At 37.9% G+C, this 21,894-nt stretch overlaps 1 protein-coding gene across 1 annotated transcript in view; it reads right to left on the bottom strand.

Moving 5' to 3' along the window:
- Window positions 1–21,894, bottom strand: part of ttc27 (tetratricopeptide repeat domain 27) — a 126,309-nt gene that overhangs the window by 34,918 nt on the left and 69,497 nt on the right. The window contains exon 10 of the mRNA XM_052153802.1: window positions 7,411–7,524. Coding sequence (XP_052009762.1) covers window positions 7,411–7,524 — 114 coding nt within the window. The remainder of the gene's footprint in view (window positions 1–7,410; window positions 7,525–21,894) is intronic.

Genomic DNA, 21,894 nt, shown 5'->3' with positions numbered 1-21,894 from the left:
GGATTAAGGAATGCAAACAGAACATCGATAATCAAGAAGAGGCAAGTCACTGTAAATCAATGTTAGGCTGAACACACAAACATTGTTCTCATCCAGTCTCTACAGGCATTGTAATGCAGTTCGGCATGATCTGTGAGAAAGTGTTGCAAAACGATTATAATACAGTGTGAGGTTAAGAATTTAAGGACAGTTTCAGTGACTCAACCTTTTAAAGTCTTCTTTTATTTACTGCTTACCCCAAAGAACGTTCAAAATATATATACACACACCAATCAGTAACCAGGGGGTCGGAAATAATTAAACATAATTAACCAAATTGCAAGAGTGATGGCAACAACAAATAGATATATCGGCACATCCCAAAGATGAAACCATCTTTATTCAAATTATTTTAAAAGACGCCTCTCTCCTCTCTATGGAGAATTGTTTAAGAGTCTGATTGCATGTATAGTTGCATAAAGTTAAAGCATGTGCAGGCCTGCTGTTTGCAGTTTTAACAAAAAGGTCAATGCTCACAAACCAGTGTCAATAAGTTCAAAAAGCAATAACACAAAACAAAATAATGCAATGCAGCTGTGTACAACATGCAAACAACCTCACATACGCAGATTGGAAGCTGACATTTATCCATCTTTGCAAATAACTAAAAATAAATGATAAGAGCGAATATCACCACCCCACAAGGGTGTCATCAGCCATTACCCTACACCTCTTTGATCACTAACCCAGCTAGAAACATAAGCAATTAAATAGGCACTTAAAGGGGGAGAAAAAAGGGAAATGATGCCTTTCAACCTTCGAATATTTTCCCCCAAGAAGTTATAAATAACTTCATGTGGAATTGGATTTTTGTAACATTTATGAGCTCAAAAACATTCCAGAATAATTCAGAAGAAATAAGTAACACCACATATTCAAGAAAACACACTTTGTTAATGGGTGACAAATAATATATACAAAAATATGGAATTTTCCAGTAGGGCTGGCTGGGGGGTTGCTCAAAAAGAAACTAATCTGGAAATACAATTTCCGACTGACTTGATGCAATCTGTTTCTTCGGATGATGGCAAAACTCATCTGCAGGTTGCAGATAACCAATTACTTTCATGTTTCCCTGCCTGGGAAATGTAGAAATGTATAAATCCTAATCTAATGATCAGGTATTGATAGGAACACAGCTGTGGAGAAACTCAAACTGTCAGGAATTGGATGCTGACATGGCTGCCCAAGCACACATTCATCCATTAAAAAGTGCATCATTTTCAAAATCATCACATTATTTCAGTGAAATCTGATATTTCTTAAAAGAGCATATCAATCTTTGATGATTATGTATTTTTACCAATAATTATTTGAATTGACAACAATTTCCAATCTCTCTCATACCCTGATATTATACAAGCCCTTTTTCATTGGTGAAAGGAGCAACCATGATAACCAGTCACTATGAACTGTCCTTCTATTGACAAGAGTAGCATTAAGATTCTAAAGAAATCCTCATTTTGTGTTCACGAAACTGAATATAGCAAATGGTTTCAAATGAGGGTAAGTAAATACTGATATAATTTCCTTTTTAAGTGAACTATAACTGTAAATCTTCAACATCACAAAATGAATGCCATTCTAACATCTGACAAGGAATGTCTTTACATTGTAGATGAGCAAATGCTCTTAAAACTTCGAAATCTTCCAAATGAGAAAACGCACGCGCACACGCACACACACCCACACACAGAATAGATGCCTCAGCAATGTACACAAGCAATCAGGGTGTATCTGTCCACACATTCCTTGTATTATGGAAGAATGAATAGCTGAAACAATCTACGAGGACTTGTAAGACCTTAAAGCAGAAGTCTGAGGGGGGCATAAGTACAGTGTGTGTTGGTGAAGAGAGAAAGAGAAACAAAATAATGAGCACTGCACGCAAACAGTGACTGAAAACAGAGTAATGACAGAGTGAAATTGAAACATGGCGCTGAAACTGTGGATGTCATATGCAATTGATTTGGATTGAACAAAAAAAGCCTCGACTTTTAATAAACATACTGTATAAATTTGTTTATTATATAACTTGTTCATAGTTTCAAACAGGGGTTTAATTTCAAAAGCAGCCAAACAACATAAAATCTGTTTAGATTAGGATAACTTGTGCCAAGTATTTTAGAGTCCATGGACTTTACAGACTTTACAGGAGAAAAAAAATGCATTTACCAACTATTCCCCATGCAAATAGTGACCGAAAACCCCTAAATGACAAAATCCAAAATTATTAATCTTAACAAGATATTCTCTTGCATCAATGGTAGTTTCACTTGTTTTAAGCAGTAAGTGAAAAACCAGTGTGTATATATATATATATATATATATATATATATATATATATATATTGAAAACAAGCTTTAATATCTTGCACAGCAATTGTGGGTATTTAGATTCCTACCACTGATGAGTCTTTTGAATCACCTTCACCAAACACAAGATGTGTTCCAATTTGTTCAATGACAATTTGTGCAGATTACATCTTCACACCAGTAAGTGTTGACAAATGAACATATTTTACATTTTGAACACGTATTGGGAGTGTTTACACTTCCACAAATCATGCACGATTATGCTGAAGCCGACAGTGTGTAAGGTCAACGACTTTTCTTTGTTGGGGGTAAGATCATGAACGGTTTAAGCATAAACCGATCGGCACACATTTTGGCCATTAACCCCATTTTACACTCTACTTGTAAACACCTTTACCTGTGTTCTCACCCACTTATCCCATGTATGGAAGAGTTTGACTTTACACGTTTTGACGTCAAAAGTAGGGAATAAGATGATTTTTTCCAAATGTAAACGCAGTTTTCTTTTGCTGTTGGATTTATTAGAAGCAGCAGATTTTGGTAGTTAGCGGCATATTGGTGTGCCTGTAAATGAGATTTTTATCATGAAAAGGCACACTGTAAAAAATAATGACCACAGATAAGGATTATAGGGCTATTTTCCCCTTAAAAATACTATATTTACTGTGCATTATCACATTGTGAATTAATGGATGCATTGAAAAGCTGGAAAATGTTGATTTCAGAGACTCTATATTGTATACCATGTATTAGAAAGAAAATAAGGTGTTCTGAGGTATTACAAACTGTTCTGAGATCAGTGCAGACAGACAGCACACTGGAGGTTAAGTCATTCATTAAACGGGGAGCAAGGGAGCAGCCTATAGCTTTCCTATGCAGTCAAGTGCATTCACTCCAAACCGCCGGTAAAAAGTTCAGTTTCAGGCTACAGATGATGTTTGGACCACTCAACATGGTTGGCAGACATGGTACAACTTTTCAGTTCATAACTTTTATTTTAACATGGTTATCAGTGACTGGACGATGCTGGCCATTACTTTGAATCAGATGAATTATGGTTATTTCTGATTGGAACTAATTTGTGCTTTTCCCCAATACACACGGTTTCAAATCAGCTTTACATAAAATCAGCTGTAATGTCTGTAACATCTCAAAAACATGTATAATCAACACTCTATACATAAAAAAATTTGATGACCCAAAAAAAAAAAAAAAAAACTTTCTATAGCTTGGTTTTATTAAAAATTTGAGGACAAATGTTTTACATGTTTATAAAATTGTTACAAATCCAAAAGGGAAATTGAAAATGCACACAGCAGTCATGCTCAGGTCTCAGAAGGATAATAATGTTTTTGTTTTTGCTTTGTAACTTTTTAAACATAGTCTAGCATTAAAATACAACAAATGCTTTGCACTTAGTAGTTGTAACAGGTAAAGTAGTTCTTTTTAATACTAATAGAATGTATTCTATCCAAACCATGATTCAAATATTATTTTGATGCATGCACCATAAACAGACATTAAATCATTTTCCCCTCTGGTAAAATTGAACCATTTCTAATAATAAGCTAAACTGCACACAGACTGTAAGCTATTGTTAGCTTTAGTTTAAACTAAATCATGACGAAAATATTTTGTGGCAAGTGACAGCAGCCTTGCATACATTTAAATCTTTTGTGGATACATTTTGTAATCTCTCCCTACTGAAATTCTTCAAGATAAAACTAGTTTAATGCTTCAAAAGGACCTTGCGTCCGAGTCTTTTGTTCAATGTCCATGAGATACCCAAATCCATACCAAAGACTCAAGCTGCCAGCATCTATTGTAGGTTTATTATTGATAGAACTAAAATGTTATTTTACGTTCAGAGAAATCTACTCCTTTCAGGGCCTGATCGGAGTTCTAAATGAAAAATAAAAGTGTGGCAGTCTATATAGCTTGGTGCCCTGCACAGGCAAATTTTAAACACTGTCACAAAGAGAGCCCTTTAATCAAACAATACACCAGACTCAGCAATTCTGAACGGACAAAAAGGAAAAGTTTCGGAAGTCCTTTTTCTCCCTGGCCCACTCCATGTCCTAGATACCAGCAGAAAAATGCAGTGCACATCAGCAAAGTGCCACTCTGCCATTTCTGCAGACTGCACTCAATGCTCTTGATCTCTGAAGAAAGGCCAGAGGCAGAGAAAATGAAGTTGACAAGTACTGCTGTGAAACTTGAACCGCAGCGAGACGGCGGAGATAAGAGTCGATGTAATTTTCACAAAATTTGACCTTGGCGTGCAATTGAGCGGGAAGTAATCTTAAAGACAAAATCAAGAATCAATGTTACTAAATTATCCACAAATGTGAAGTTTGCGATGAATACTTGTCAAAGAGCGAACGAAAACAATATCCTATGCAGTATATCCCACGAATCTTCACCTAATATTAAACAAGGAGTCCCTTTCAAGCATACATCCGCCATTAATTAAAAATCACAGGCAACTATTAAATGGATAGTTCATGCAAAATTGAAAATGCTGTTATAATTTACATACCCTCATGTTGTTCCAAATGCATATGATTTGTTAGGCAGCATTTGTCTCAGTTCATTCACTTTCAATGCATAATTTCTTTTCACACAATGAAAGGCTGACATTCTGCCAAACATCACAACTTTCATTTTGGGATGAACTCTCTCTTTAAACCCCTTGTGCTTTGGCAGATGATGTGTCTTTGTCCTCGAGTGACGTACGTAGATATGCCCATGAAAACGGCAGGTGATTATCAGTACAGAGTAGAGATCTGAAGGATGACATCTAACACTTTGTATAAACACAAGACTAATGGGCTGTCATGATAGCAGAATCTAAATCAAAGCAGATTTTGGAGTGACACATTGGTCTCCACTTTTTGATTGGATTTTTCCTTTAAGGCTTAAATGTTTGCCTTGGGGGCTGCTCTCTGATATCACACAACTCAATGTGACAGATCATTGGGTGAGCCTGACTCTCGGGGGCCACCCTAAGGGAAAGTTTGAGTCAGACAGGAGATCAGAGCAAGTCACACAAACACCTGTCCATCACAGAGTAAGAGAAATGTGGAGCACTCAACAATCACACTGCTGACACTAGTGAGTTCAGTCACCTGAGATTTGTCCCAGCTGAGAAAAACCCAGGAGCCTTGTCTTGAGTGACAGCAAGCTCTACATTTTCTCACATTCAGAAGATTGAGAGGAGGAGAGGAAAGAGAACAAAATGCAAACTATTAACATAGCTGAAAAGAAGGGTCCTGGGTAGCTCAGCGAGTATTGCTGCTGACTACCACCCCCAGCAGTCGTGAGTTCGAATCCAGGGTGTGCTGTGTGACTACAACCAGGTCTCCTAAGCAACCAAATTGGCCCAGTTGCTAGGGAGGGTAGAGTCACACGGGGTAACCTCCTCCTGGTCATGATTAGTGGTTCTCGCTCTCAATGGGGCACGTGGTAATTTGTGCGTGGATCGCGGAGAGTAGAATGAGTCTCCACAGTGTCACACACGACGAGCCACAAATTGACTGTCTCAGAAGTGGAGGCAACTGAGACTTGTGCTCCGCCACCCGGATTGAGGCGAGTCACCACGAGAACCTACTATTAGTGGGAATTGTGCATTCCAAATTGGGAGAAAAGTGGATAATTTATTTATTTATTTATATATATATATAAATAATAATAATTTGAAGAGCAAAGGAGGGAGAAACAAAGAAAAAAGATCCAACCTCAAAAGTAAATAATAGTAAATAACCCCATAATTTCAAATATAACGTAAACCTGGTGCTTACATTGTTGGATTTGTTTTAATAAGCTGATTTTGGTAGTTAGCAATGTATTAGTGTGCATGCAAATAAGCTAATTTAATAGACTTATAGTAAAAAGAAAAAGAAAAAGCCATTTACGGCCAAAACAACATAAGTGAATTAAAAGTATTCATTCATTTAAAAGATTAATTCAAAACCACAGATTTGTTCACAAACAAAACACTATTGTGCATCCTTGTAGGCAAGTTTACTGGGAAACAAGACAAATATACACCTTAATAATATGATTTAATTTTTTTTTGCTTTGTAGCCATTTAAATAAAGTCTAGCATTATATTACAGCAAATGCTTTAGCATTTAGTAGCAGTAGTTGTAAAAGGCTAGTAGTAGTAATTTTAACACAAATAGTACTTTGAAGAGACTCACCTATCCAAAACATTACTCAAAGCTGGGTTTCATTAAAGCATGATTTTGATGCATGCACCATTTTCATTTGGGGAAAACCTCTGGTGAAATGTAACAATTTTAATAATAAATAAAACTACACACAGCTTTTAAACTACTGAGAGCATTTACTGAACCTCTTTTAAATGCTTATTTGACTGTCTCTGAGTGCATCTGTCCCGTTACCTTCAAAACACAGGGTGAGAAATCCCATTTTCCAAACCTCCCTAACATACACACACACACGAATACAAACCTAACATACTGTATCAGCACTTCTCCGGTTTTACTGTTCTGGCTTTTCCTCAGTAAACCATGGAGACAAACTGTCATGACAATAGACAGAGGAAACGGGAAGCGGCCAAAGGGAAGCTGAAGCATCCTCCTCCCTCTGGCTTATCTGTCCATTTCTCTTACACACAACAACAGAATCTACAGATGGAAAAATCTGGGATCTCATTTCTAGGTAGGTTGGGAGGGGCAATGGATTAATTAATTTATTTTTTATTAATAAAAATTTAGTTGAAAAGAGCCAAGAGGGGGAAGAAAAAAAAAGATCCAACCTCAAAAAGCAAATAACCCAATAATTTCGAATATAACGTAAACATGGTTTTCTTACATTGTTGGATTGTTTTTAATAAGCTGATTTTGGTGGCGGTGGTGGTGGGGGGGGGGGTGTTACTGTTAATCTGAAATGTTTGCAAAGCCCTACTGTAAATATATGAATCACCATCTGATGCCTTTGATTGAATGAGGTAATTATTTTACCACCGCTTGTATGGAAGAAAAAAACAATAAGCTGATAAGAGCCGTGATGTGAAAGATGTGCAATCTACCTGTGTTTGCATCATGGCACGTTCTACTCTCCGAGAGCTTCCTCTCTCCATTTTGGTCCTCAGGCATAACGATGTCACTTCCACTGCCCAGAACTTTGGCTGAGACAGCAAACACTGATGGAGAGGGAGAGAGAGATTTAATGTATTATTGTTTTTATTAATACCATTGGCACCATTTAATTTTTTTTTCCTAACACTGTTTGTTGTGTATTGATACTTTGGCAATATAATGCCAAACACTTATGCCAATAAAGTACACTGACATTGAAAACAAAAGAGAGGGAGAGAGAAAGACAGAGGCCTGCATCAGTTCAGCAGAATGGCAGGTAATTAAGATGCCCCAAAATACTTTCCAACAGGTTCCAAAGAAAAGTGTCCTGTCCTAACTGGAGCAAGACTGACACATCACTAATGCATAAAGAATAATAGTAGAGAGAATGATTTATTTCAGCTTGTATTTCTTTCATCACATTCCCAGTGGATTAGGTGTGTACATATACTTTGTTAGTATTTGGTTCATTGCCATTAAATTGTTTAACTTGGTTCAAATATTTTGGGTAGACTTCCACAAGCTTCTCACAATAAGTCGCTGGAATTTTGTCCCATTTTCCCAAACAGAACTGGTGTAACGGAGTCAGGTTTGTACTAGGCCTCCTTGTTCGCACACGCTTTTTCAGTTCTGCCCACACGTTTTTTATCAGATTGCGGTTAGAGCTTTATGATGGCCACTTCAATACCTTGACTTTGAGGTCCTTAAGCAATTTTGCCACAACTTGAGGTATGCTTGGGGTCATTGTCCATTTGGAGGACCCATTTGCGACCGAGATTTAACTTCCTGGCTGATGTCTTGAGATGTTGCTTCAATAGATCCACATATTTTTCTTCCTCATGATGCCATCTATTTTATGAAGGAAAATATATGTGTGATATATATATATATGTCTTGTTCCTCACCATCTGTGCTACAAAGAGATACAGAACCTCAGTACACCATAGACCTGTGAGCAGTTTTACTAAGTGAGGGGCAGTTATGTTATTGTTGCCACCGGGAAAGAGAGAGAGTGAGAGTTGATACTAGTCTTAATGGAGTGAAAAAATATTTATACGAGTAATGGAGTATGTGTAATCAATGAACAAATGTAAATTCCTGGGAATGACACTCCAGTGTGAACACACACACACATACTTAGATTGCGGTTTTAAGCGGCATGTCTGGCCTCCAACCCTGCAAACATTTATTACAGGAAAGGGTAACACTACCTCGGTCTCTTGACCAGGAGACCAGGGGGGAAAAGAAAGGAGTGGAGAGTTTACGAGTGATTTATGAGGACTTCAGCTTTGACTCTTCAAACTTCACCTCTTAAACTGTCCACTTCAAAGCATCTCCCTCTTTAACTTCAAAGATCAAATAATGATGTATTTTATTTACTGCACACCCTAGCCATCCCTGTTTTTCCAGACATTAAATATTAGTACCATGTAAGCAGAATTTGACTTTGCAAACGTCAACACAAAATGATAGAATTTGTCTTACACAAACAATGAGAGAGATATGATGTTCCTGAGAGACCACACAAAATATTCCATGTACAATGGCACTAATGCAATACCATGAACTGCCAAAAGTAAAAAAAAAACATTTATATAAATTCTCTTCTCCCCATCAATGATTGCAAAATCATGCTGCCTAATAAGATTTTTTATTTTTTTTTGAGGCCTTATACACGATGGCATTATCCTTCATGGATAAGGCCATCCCAAAACTCATTGCAACAGGCTCTGTAAAAAGTGAAGAAAAACATGTCTATTGAAGGCCAATTCGGTACTGAAAAAGTATGTAAAACAGTTCCATAAAATTAAACTTTTTATCCAATATTTGTGTGCAATGTATTGGTTCAAATCTGCTAACTTAAAACTTTTATCAGATAAGTAAAACATGTTAAAGAGACATTGGTGTACTACACTCTGGGGAGTGATTATCACTGGTAGCTTTTTGAGGACATGATCAAATTAGCCTACATTTATAATAAACAAACATGCAAGGGGGCGAGTTACATTTTCTGAATGACAGGCACTCAAATTCTGTGGAAACTGGAGGAACTTCCATATGGGCCTGCTTATCAGATTCCATTTTGGTTAAGGTTAGGAGGTTAGCCAGAATGTGGCTTCCTATGTAAGGAGGTACCTAGAAGGTAGTTGCCTATTTAGTAAAGCAGTTCCCTAGGTTTTGGAATAAACCCAGATATCTCTAATCTCTTGTTTGTACAATTGGAAGACCCCTCAACGGTACATTTTTGTTTATGTCTCTTTAGGCGCTGATGAACATGATAAATAACAGACACTTCGAAACATAATAAATATCAGAGACCCATCTCCAAATGGGCTGAATGCATCAGATGGAGGTGCAGAAATTGTTAGTGACATAAGCAGTTTGGCTAGTCGATCTTTTTGAAACTCGAACTGATAATGTGGAGATTGTTTTGTCTTTCCCAGCAAAACTTCCTGAGTTCCCAGTCAAGGAGAGCATAACCCAGGCTGCATATCTGAGATGAGCCTGATAAGATCCCTCAGGGGGTAAGTGTTGCCCAGGTTCACAGAAGAAAGCAGGTTTAAGAGAGTTCTCGCTATCAAAGACAAAACCAAATCCACACTAACCTCCACACCAGCCAACTACTGTTGGAAATATTTTAGTCAGAATAAAATTAAATGTATTGTTTAATGTCTGAATACCACTAGGTACGTACATTATCTATTTTGTGTAATAAAGAATGTAGAGCATGCCATTATTGGTACTTTTTAACAGCTATAATGAAGATGCACAATAGCGTGTTATACAGCGATGTTGTTGATAAATGCCAGCTAATTATTATGTCACCAGTAATTGAGTCATCAGTGTCCAAATATTTAATGTATCAAAACCCTTGCTAGGCTAGTGCACCCAAATTAGCGTTCATGGCATACTGATTCAAGACCTAGGAACTAGAGAGCCAAATGAGAGACAACCTCAGTTTGGTTTGAATATCAAACCAGGCATGATTTTCTATGTAATACTGGGGACAAAGTCTTACAAAGTAGAGGAATTATAGTATGTCTCAGCAAAAGAGTATCTGCTACACATGGGGTGACAAAGTTCTACACTGAGTATAAACACAAACCACCCATAAGAGAACAAGCGATTAGTCTTGAGCTAGTGTGAAGATAAAAATATGTTGTAATCACAGCAGGGGGGTGTATATGTGTGTGGTTTGAGGGGCTTGTAGAAAACGAATTCCTGTCCCAAAAGGTCTCGTTCCTCACTTCGATGCCAAGTTGAAAGATAATTATCGCAAAGTGGCTTCCTCCCCGGAGTACACGCAAAAACAACCGAGAAATAATTTTTTCAAGTTGATGGCCCCCCTACTCCTCCCCAAATGGCACCTCGATTTCTCTCAACACACTTCTCCCTTTCTGAAAAAACCTGTGTTGCTATAGTAACAGTATCAGGGCTCAGAAGTGGAAGGGGAAACAATTTTAATCACCAATTTGATCTAATTATGTTGATCGGTTTATGCTTAAATTGTTTATGACCTTATCCTGAAAAAGGAAAACCTTTTAAGGTGTTTACATGACCTTACAATTTGTCAGCTTAAGCATAATCAGTGTCAGATTGTGGATTTAATGCACTCGATTATTTTTGCAATTCGGTTTGCTGATGCTAGTGGCTTAAATTACACATTTGAATGTATCTGAGCTATAATGCTGATACATGAAGTTATATACAAATCAGCAATCAAGTATTATTTTTCGGGGGTTCACTTTAAATGAAGGAAAAAGTATTTTTCTCAAGCAGTAACTAGCAAAAAGACCAAACTGATTTTTTATCATTATCTTAATTTATTTTTTAATGGCAACAAAGTTGTAGTAAAAAAAGATACAATAGCCAGTCTTCTGGGTAGAAATGCACAAGAGGACGACCATCAAAACGAGGACGAGTCACAAACGAGAAACTGAGCAGCAAAACTTCACTGTTAAAAACTCAGCTGGAATAATAAATGAGCTAAAGCTGTTGAGACACCCATCCAAAGACGGCACACAGAGTAGTGAAATACATAAGAGCAGTAGCAGGACAACCTTTCAAAGCTCTTTCCCAAAGAGAAACAGATGAGAGATGGTGGGAGAGAAAAATAAGAGAAATTTAAGAGCTGCCTAAATGAGGTGCCGGTGTTCAGTGGTCCGAGTCCCAACTTTGCTTACTTTAATTAAACAAAGAAAGAGCAAAATGTCCTCATTCCTGGGAATAAAAAAAGTCTCTGGGCTCCTTTTGTAGACATGAAAGAATGACCTGCTGTATTGTGAAATCCCTGAATATCGGTCTTTGCTTTTAACAGGTAATTACAAAAAAAACAACAACATTGAGTTCCTATACACAGAGGGCTGCATAATTTATTTTACTACAGTTAAAGTGGTGGTAGGCAAGCCTGCAATAGCAGAAGATTTTAATAAGATGTCAATGAATTGAGCAATAGAGGGACCATTAGATCATTACACACTGGACAGTGACAAGTTACGTCAATTCCGAATTTCTCTTGTGGCACAAAGCGTAAGGATTACTCAACTTAATAAATGAAGCGTTAAGCTTCTTTTGCAATAATTGTGTAATGTTTATGTATGATTAAAATCTTGATAGTCTTTCAGATTCCAAAGACAAAGTGAGGCTCAGCATGTGACGTCAATATGACCTTGGCTTGAACACAGGAAATAATTATTTATGAGCCAGTCAGTCATCATTCAGTTTAGGAATGGATGTGTTTTCTAGGAACCATGGGAGATTCTTGAGGCCAGTGTGACTGCTGTGTGCAATCACAATTTTATTTTTTGATTTTTAACTAGCAGCATCTAATAAACAAAAATTAACTTCTAGAGAAAATATTTTTCCTAAAAATTGATGTCCACATATGTGGACAGCAGGATTAAGTTGTGAATTTAAAAAAATGCCAAGCTATAAAGTCAGATTTTTTTCCCATCAAATTGTTCATGTTTCAGGAGTGTTGGTTATTCATGTTTTCGAGATGTTATAGACATTACAGCTGATTTCCTATAAAGCTGAATAAACTATTCTTATTCAAAGTAATGGCCAGCATCATCAGTGCCAACAATGTTCAAATCATTTTTGCATAGAAAATTATAGGATGTTCCCTTGCACTCTATTTAGTGAATGACCACCTCCAGTGTGCTGTCTGTCTCCACTGGTCTCAGAACAGTTCAAAATGCACCTTATTTTCATCTTAACTCAATGTAAAGCCTCTGAAATCAAAAATGTTCTATATATATATACACACTCACCTAAAGGATTATTAGGAACACCATACTAATACTGTGTTTGACCCCCTTTCGCCTTCAGAACTGCCTTAATTCTACGTGGCATTGATTCAACAAGGTGCTGAAAGCATTCTTTAGAAATGTTGGCCCATATTGATAGGATAGCATCTTGCAGTTGATGGAGATTTGTGGGATGCACATCCAGGGCACGAAGCTCCCGTTCCACCACATCCCAAATATGCTCTATTGGGTTGAGATCTGGTGACTGTGGGGGCCATTTTAGTACAGTGAACTCACTGTCATGTTCAAGAAACCAATTTGAAATGATTCATGCTTTGTGACATGGTGCATTATCCTGCTGGAAGTAGCCATCAGAGGATGGGTACATGGTGGCCATAAAGGGATGGACATGGTCAGAAACAATGCTCAGGTAGGCCGTGGTATTTAAATGATGCCCAATTGGCACTAAGGGGCCTAAAGTGTGCCAAGAAAACATCCCCACACCATTACACCACCACCACCACCAGCCTGCGCAGTGGTAACAAGGCATGATGGATCCATGTTCTCATTCTGTTTACGCCAAATTCTGACTCTACCATCTGAATGTCTCAACAGAAATCGAGACTCATCAGACCAGGCAACATTTTTCCAGTCTTCAACTGTCCAATTTTGGTGAGCTCTTGCAAATTGTAGCCTCTTTTTCCTATTTGTAGTGGAGATGAGTGGTACCCCGTGGGGTCTTCTGCTGTTGTAGCCCATTCGCCTCAAGGTTGTGCATGTTGTGGATTCACAAATGCTTTGCTGCATACCTCGGTTGTAACGAGTGGTTATTTCAGGCAAAGGTGCTCTTCTATCAGCTTGAATCAGTCAGCCCATTCTCCTCTGACCTCTAGCATCAACAAGGCATTTTCAGCCCACAGGACTGCCGCGATACTGGATGTTTTACCCTTTTCACACCATTCTTTGTAAACCCTAGAAATGGTTGTGCGTGAAAATCCCAGTAACTGAGCAGATTGTGAAATACTCAGACCGCCCGTCTGGCACCAACAACCATGCCACGCTCAAAATTGCTTAAATCACCTTTCTTTCCCATTCTGACATTCAGTTTGGAGTTCAGGAGATTGTCTTGACCAGGACCACACCCCTAAATGCATTGAAGCAACTGCCATGTGATTGGTTGATTAGATAATTGCATTAATGAGAAATTGAACAGGTGTTCCTAATAATCCTTCAGGTGAGTGTGTGTATATATATATATATATATATGTATATATGTATATATATATATATATATATATATATATATATATATATATATAAAACAATACACATTGTTACAAAGCAGCTTTACAGAATATCATGCTTTAACAGAAAATTAATCTGTAATATCTATAAAGTCTTAGAGCCATCATGGTATTTGATTAAAATCTGATTGTAACTTGTGTATAAAAATAAACAAGTATAAGTGAACCCCAGTGAGCCAGCCGAAGGCGACTGTGGCAAGGAACACAAAACTCCATAAGATGTTGGTTAATGGAGAAAAATAACCTTGGGAGAAACCAGACTCACCCTGGGGGCCAGTTCCCCTCTGGCTAAACGGCATGAATAAATGCCAATATAAATTGTGTGTGTAGTGTAAGACATGGTTTAAAAATAGGCAACAAAGTTTTAAGGGCCATTGTTTAAAAAAAAAAAAAAGTTTGTATTGTAAGAATAACAACTAATATCTTTGAAATCCATCATTTAGTAACAGTAGAAGTTCACATAGATGCAATTGTCCATTGTTAGTTGGGTGATGAAGGCTTTTGCTGGCAATTAAATGAAATCTACGTATTCCTTTCAAGAGCGTAGTAAATCAATAGACAAAGATGATGCAGAGAGAGAACAGTGAGGTGCATTGCAGTTCAACCAGCAGGTCATTTTGGTGAGGTTCGGTGAGGTCCATCCTAAGACCAAGGTTCAGGCAGTGGCATATGAAGTATCCCATACATTTTTTTTTTATTACAATGAAGAGAAATTACAGGATTTTTTAAAGTAGCATATCAATCCAAACTAGAGATGCTACTCTTTACAACCAAACAGGTTTCAATAAAAAAACTCAGGGGTTTCTTAACAGAGACACTTCTGTTGATGCCCGTAGGAGTGCTTCATGGAAATCAACGTCATAATGTTGTGTCACATAAAGAGGCGCGCCAGAAGATTTTCCCTTAAATGTCAGTGTAGAGTGTTTTGAACAGTATTCAGTCGGTTTAAATTAAATTATGCATTGCGTATAGCGATGCCAAAATGCAACGTCCACACATGTGGACCTGGGTTCGCAGGAGGTGCCGGAGTTAACATATATTTATCTGATGCCTCTGAGCATGAGTGAATTACTTCAAGGGTTAGTTCAACCCAAACATTACATTTCCTGTCATCATTAAATCATCCTCAAGTTTTTCTTATAATGTATGACTTTCTTCTGTGGAACAAAAGGAGTAAGGTAGAATTTTTGCCTCACTCACATTCACTTTAACTGTATGAACAAGAGCAACGTCAACATTGTTTAAAATGTCTCCTTGTGTGTTCCATGGTAGAGAACAAATCTTATGGTTTTGAAATGACAACATGAGGGCTGAGAAAATAATGTAAATTTTTAATTTTCTGGATTAACTAAATCGTTTAACTAAAAGTGACAAGAAAAGAAATTTTGAAAGTAGGAATTGTCCTTTCATAGCTCTACCTAAACAGATGTGACTGGTTGAAACAGGGTCAATATATTTTAGCCCACTGGAATGACCATTGTGACCACCGGAGAACAGCGTCACTTACTAAAACTGTTCAGGAAGCACTTTGACATGCAAAGGTGGTTTACCGAACAGATGATGTAAGCATCAACCATATTTCAAGGGTGTGGAGTACCATCTGTTGAAAAGGATATCCTACCATTTCATCTAGAACCAACTAGCACCCGTTACAGAGAAAGCTTCTCAATGAGTCTGTGTAAATGGTTCTTCACTCTCAGATCATTAATGCACATAATGAGAAAGACGCTGAAAGTAGCAAGCTTGTGTTACCATGGAGCAAAAGTCTGCTTGGTTCAGCATAATGTTGTTCCAAACCAATATAATTTACTTTCCTCTGTGGGAAGTCCATCAGGAGAAATTCCGGACCACACTGAACATAACTTTGTTACCTGTTGTACTGATAAATCCTGTGCAACCAGACTCCCGGAAACTACATAGCATCCAATGAACCAGATTGGAACAATACTGTGGTCAGATGGTCAGTAAACCATAGGCTAAGATTTAGGTATCATGTTCCAACCAACATCAGCAATTTTAAATTTACATTTGTTTTTATTTTCATTTTAACGACTATTAAAAATTCTCAGTACCATCATTCATGTGTAAATTTTCTGTCCAACGTCTTCTGAAGCGGTGCATAAAAGGTGTTGTCATGTGGCACCTGTTACTTTTCTCAGCGCTGTTCAGGATGCACCAATCACAGTCGTTTGTATAGGTGCAGGATTTTAAAATGCTAGTATAACTGCCAATACGACTGATTGCCATCCCAAGTTAAGAATTTAGTGGTGGCCAGTGGGACTGCATGATATACAAATTATTTTAGGAATACAAATTAAGTTGATAATTTTAATGCATTCATCTGAAATGTTTATAAAGATAAATGTAGCAAACAAATATTTGATGTGTGTCTAGAATGTGGTGTTTCTATGACAACATGGGCATGGGTGTGAGCAGAGCAAGCAGCTCGTTAAAATAAGTCTGCCCATGCAAATTGTTTTTAATAAAATACAGGAAATAAAATTAGACATTTGTGATCAAAAGTGTTAGTGAAAAAACAGGCTAATATTTAATTGTTTTGAGGAAATATTGTGCCAATAGACACTATTTCTCGCATTCTTAAAATCAACATTTTTAATAATGTCCTCCTTGCAATATGTCCCTACCAACTTAACCAATCCTATACACTTGCAGTATATGGTCCATGGGCGTGCTGACTTAATCTACTCAAATCTCAACCTACATCTGGTCAAGGGATCCTTAAAAAGACTCAGAATCTCTGACTTGGCCCTCTTCAAATGTAAATCTGTCTTAAGATTCCAATCTAATTTGTAGAAAATTGTTGTAGGTTCCCTACACTCTTCTTGAATCTATCATGTCACAATAACTTAAGCACATTTGTAAGTCATGTACATATTCTGGACCTGAGATGACAATAAATGTAGTTTTACTAAACCAAAGTTTCTCTTAGTCAGTAGTTGGATAAACGTACCGTGACATCCCCAACAGTTTTCAAAGTTTCTGGTGGCTGCATTGACCAAAGGCAGTCATGGTGAGGTGAAAGGCAAAAGCCACCATGTCCTGTGAGGTTATCATCCAATCCAACACAATGTCCCTGAGCTAGCGATGAAAGCATGCATAACCTGCTTAGGAAGTGTACCAGCATTGCTATGACTCAGCTTCTTACAATCTTAAGGTGTTTGGTTATGGCTAAGGTCCATATCAGTGAACAACTTCTCAAATTCAGGAAGACAGATATTCCACATATTGCCAGCTTCTACAAGCCCCCACAAAACTGTGTGCTGTCCAGTGGTGGCAGTAAGGTAGTGTGATATGTCTTATTTACTCTGAAATGTACCCCAGAGGGGTGGAGAAGGTCTGGGTTGGGAAGCATAATTTGTTTTGAGGTCTGGATGCCACTGATCAGAGTTGAGTAGACGTGCAAGAAGTCCTACCCTTATGGGCCAGGTTAACCAGTAAGCACTGAACCATGTAAAAGCCTTCAATAGCGATAAGGCAGCTCTCAGGTGAAAGGGAAGGGAGCTGTCATTCTTTTCGCACAACGTAGCATCTATTTTCTTGTTCTTAGATGGATAAAAGGTGTACCGCATTGTCTTTTTCACTACTTTTTTTTTTTTTCTTTCACAAGAAGTACTGTGGGTCCTAATGGAATATTCATTATTCCATGAAACCATTTTTAACAGACGATTACTTAATTTCATTTTAAAGGTTGCTGATTCCTTCTAACATGCACATGAATTTATTTAGAGATGTACATGAAAAGCAAAGCTTTCCTCTGGTAAAGACATTATGCTCTCGTGGAACCAAAAGATTTATGGTGGGACAGACACATAAATGCCAGGGCTATAAATTTACCCCAGTAGCTGACCTGTTTTCAATCTGAATAGTTCCACTTTCCAGTTTAGAGCTGAAATTCAGCCTAAACTGGTCATTCCTTCTGGAAACCATCCCGGAGTCAACAAGTTGACTCTAGTCATCTCATGTCTATGCAGCCACTGTAGAATTCATAATAGAATTAGAGCAGGTGCTTTTAAATACATCAACATTTCAAGTGAATTAAGTGTAATTTGAAAAAGTAAAAACTACAAAAAGTGTCTGAATGGCATATGTTGGGGGGGAAAAAACAAAACCAACTTCAGAAATAAGGAACATAAAATCGAACACTGCATCTTGCTAAGAAACAAATACATTGCTTTGAATGTAATGCTGTTTAGCAGACAAGCAACAGGCCAACAAAAACAATGAACAATATTTGTACCTGGTTACTCATTTCTTCCATGGCAAGTGTGTTCTCTCTGACTGCAAAGGCAATGAAACAGTCTTTTCAGTCTTTGCTTTTTGTAAAGACAAAAAAATATATTTCGACACTTACGCACTTTACTTGTGCATGGTATCAGCATTACAAGGATTTGAAATTGCTTGTCAGGTGACACATTACTGATGGCACACCCAACAAGTAAAGATCTGAAGAGCGAAAGTCATTTCTCTGGAATTCATCACCAAATAAATCAATGTCACATTACTGCAAAGTGCGTGCATGGCTGAAATTAAATTCCATCTCAGGACATACAAAAGCAGCATTTGTGGAAGTTCTTCGATGACAAATGGTGCATTTGTATTTGTGAATACAGTAAGCAGAAGAAAACATCATGCAGAAACATCACTTGCTGCAAATTCTTTAACATATAAGGTTGCCAAAAACAATTGTGATCTTTGCTGGGCACGTGACAACCATCTAACCAGCCTGCAGATTCCTGGATCCACATGTAGACTGGAAAGATGCCTGCACACACAACCAGCCAGTGGAGACCAGCGATAGCAGATCAGTGGACGAAGGTCAAATTGGTGGCAAATAACATAAAGGAACTCAAAAGAACATTACATTTGACAGCTGGGAGAAAAGGGGACTGTAGGCACACAGGTGTTAAACCCAAAAGTGTATTTGGTGCAATCAATCATATGGTATTAAAACCTCTAAATTGTCATAGCTGGTCTTTTGACCTTTAGGAAAACACAAGGACAAGTCTTAAAATCACAGTTTAAAATGATGTACAAAAGCATGTTTAATATCCATGAACAAATAGACATCACCGGGATAGTTATTCCAAAATGAAAATTCTGTCAGTGAATGGTGACTTTGGCTGTCATTCTGCCTAACATTTCCTTTTGTGTTCCACCCAACACAGTCAGTCATATGAGTTTGGAACAATATTAGGGTGAGCGAATGATTACAATTTAAATTTCTGTACAATTTTACACTACCTTCTCATAAATAAACTTTTCTACGCACAGAGACGTGAGGGAGGGGAAACAAATTAGGCCTGAGTCAGGTGCATATTTCAACAGTGAATGTGGAAATGTCTCATTAACATCTAATCCTCCAACCCTTAAATCTGAAAGGTCAGCAGAGGAAAGTCACCTGTAGATGTGGGTGATGGTTCACATATTACCTTCGCTCATCTCGCCCAGCCTGTATGCCATCTTATATTAAAAAAACTGCTCGCCGAAACCACACAAACAACATCTGGATCTTTTCATGGATATTTCAGTAAGACAAAAATACAGTCTGCTAAAGCTTATGAAAATCGCACATAATTTTTTTTAAATCTGCTTCTGTTCCACAAATAATATTGACAGTGGTTTGCGGTTTTATAAAGCACTGAGTTGACACCACTTTGCTCTTTGCACACAGCTGGAGAAAAGCTAGATGTTCTCTCATTTCTACATGGCTGGAGAGGAACCCTCAGCAAGAACAAGGGTGTTATGAGAGATTTTATTCCTACCAAAATCTGTACAATGACATCATGTTTAGAAGGCCACCCAACCCTATGAGGTCCAGGCTCAAATGAGTGTTAATTGAAATATTCTCAAGATGTGCAAACCTGAGACTCCCATCTCCATGAACAAAGGATTTATGAGTGAACATGCAGATGTTGAAGGTATAGTTCACTAAAAAATGAACATTGTCATCATTTACTCACCCTCATATTGTTCCAAACATGTAGGCTATAACTTTCTTTTATAGAAACACAAAAGGAGATGCTCGGTTGAATGATTGCCTCTATCGTAATTCAATTTCATTCCATGGAAGATGCAAAGAAAAAAGTGAATGATAACAAAGAATAACACACTGCCTAACATCTCTTTTATGGTCCCAAGGGTCATGTAGGTTTGGTGCAACATGAGGGTAAGTAAATTCATTTTCATTTTTCTGTGAACTTTTCCTTTATCATTAGATTTGATAGGACCTTAAAAGAGCTTCCTATTGCCTGATATGCACTTAGGCACATGATGCAATAGTGCACTACACTTGGCCAGAGATCACTGGGTGAGATCAACAAAGTACTGGGCTCAAGGGTATCATAGCAAAGGAAACAGCCCAATACAACCAAATAAACACAAGCTCATATTACATACATCACACCATCTCTGCGTTGCCAGGTGTAGGAGGATTGAGACCCCTGCCCAGAGGGAAACTATGGGGGTTCAATGATCATCAGAAAATAAACCACTGACGCAAGCAAGTAGCTCCAATGCCAAACCCTGGAGATGGCCGCTAGTGGCCTAGTGGTAAAAAGACTTTCCAGGATGGGAAAGTGCTGACAGCAAAGAACTCTGGGATATTGGATGTGTAAACTGGCCAGATGGTTTTGCCAATTGCTGGGACCTAAGGTTGATGGGATCTGGGAAAGATACTACCACATGTAGCATCACGAGCATCAGGGATCGGACTGGAACAACCTTAAAACCCTGCAATTCAACTTGTATGGGCAGCTCTTTGAAACCAAAGCAGGTTTGGCACTTAAGAGGGGGTATTTTGATGCAAATGATGATACTCTTTACATCACCAAGAACAGCAGTGTCCAGGAAGGATCAAGAAGAGAAATACGTCCTTGTAACAAGGAAATATGAACAAGGTTTTTACATTTTATTGAAAGGGCTGGTTTACCCCAGTCTCTTTGGCCTATTGATGAGTTGAATAAATTCACAAGCAATTGCTTTAATCGAAAAGTAATAATCATCATCTTAACCATGTGCATTTATTCTGGTTATGTTACAACCAGAGTTGTAGTCGAGACCAACTCACTCGAGTCCGAGTCGAGACCGAGACCAGAGAGAGTCGAGTCCGAGTCGAGACCGAGACCAGAGAGAGTCGAGTCCGAGTCGAGACCGAGACCAGAGAGAGTCAAGTCCGAGTCGAGACCGAGACCAGAGAGGGTTGATTACCTAATTTACATTTATTTACTTAGTGATATTGGTTTAAAAAAATATTATCAGTTCTTCTAAGCTGGTGAAATATCAGTCCACTCTCTAAATGTAACTAATAACCTTTGCTTCTGTAATTGAAGTCCCGCAGAATGTACATGTTGCAGAGTGTTTCCTTTTAAAAGTCTTACTGCATATTAATTCTTTGTGTCCTTTAAAGGCAAACTGAATAATGGTTGATTTAGCAGACATTTTCACACATTGCTAGAGGCTCACATCCTCCCTACCTGACCGGAATCTTGCTGCCTTTGCGCTAACTAGTCTCAAGTCATGCGCAGTTGCGCACTAGAAAATCACCAATCACTGGGCGTGTCAATCAATTTAAAGAAATATTATATACATACATTAATAATCATGAAAAATATTTTGAATTGGACTCGAGTGGACTCGGGAATAAGTCAGAGTCCTAAAATGTTCGAGTACGAGTCAATACCGAGTCAAAATGCACACGAGTCCATGACAAGACCAAGACCATTAAAATATGGTCTCGAGACCGAGTCCGAGACGAGTCCGAGTCTCGAGTACTACAACACTGGTTACAACTATGAATTTTAAAGGTCATTTATGTATTTGAGCTCTGAGAAGGTGACTGAGGGTCTGATTTGTGTCAGGAATA

This window comes from Xyrauchen texanus, chromosome 22 (assembly GCF_025860055.1).
Source record: "Xyrauchen texanus isolate HMW12.3.18 chromosome 22, RBS_HiC_50CHRs, whole genome shotgun sequence".
NCBI lineage: Eukaryota > Metazoa > Chordata > Actinopteri > Cypriniformes > Catostomidae > Xyrauchen > Xyrauchen texanus.
The sequence above is the reverse complement of the archived record's forward strand: the minus strand, read 5'-3'. Positions and strand labels throughout refer to the sequence as shown.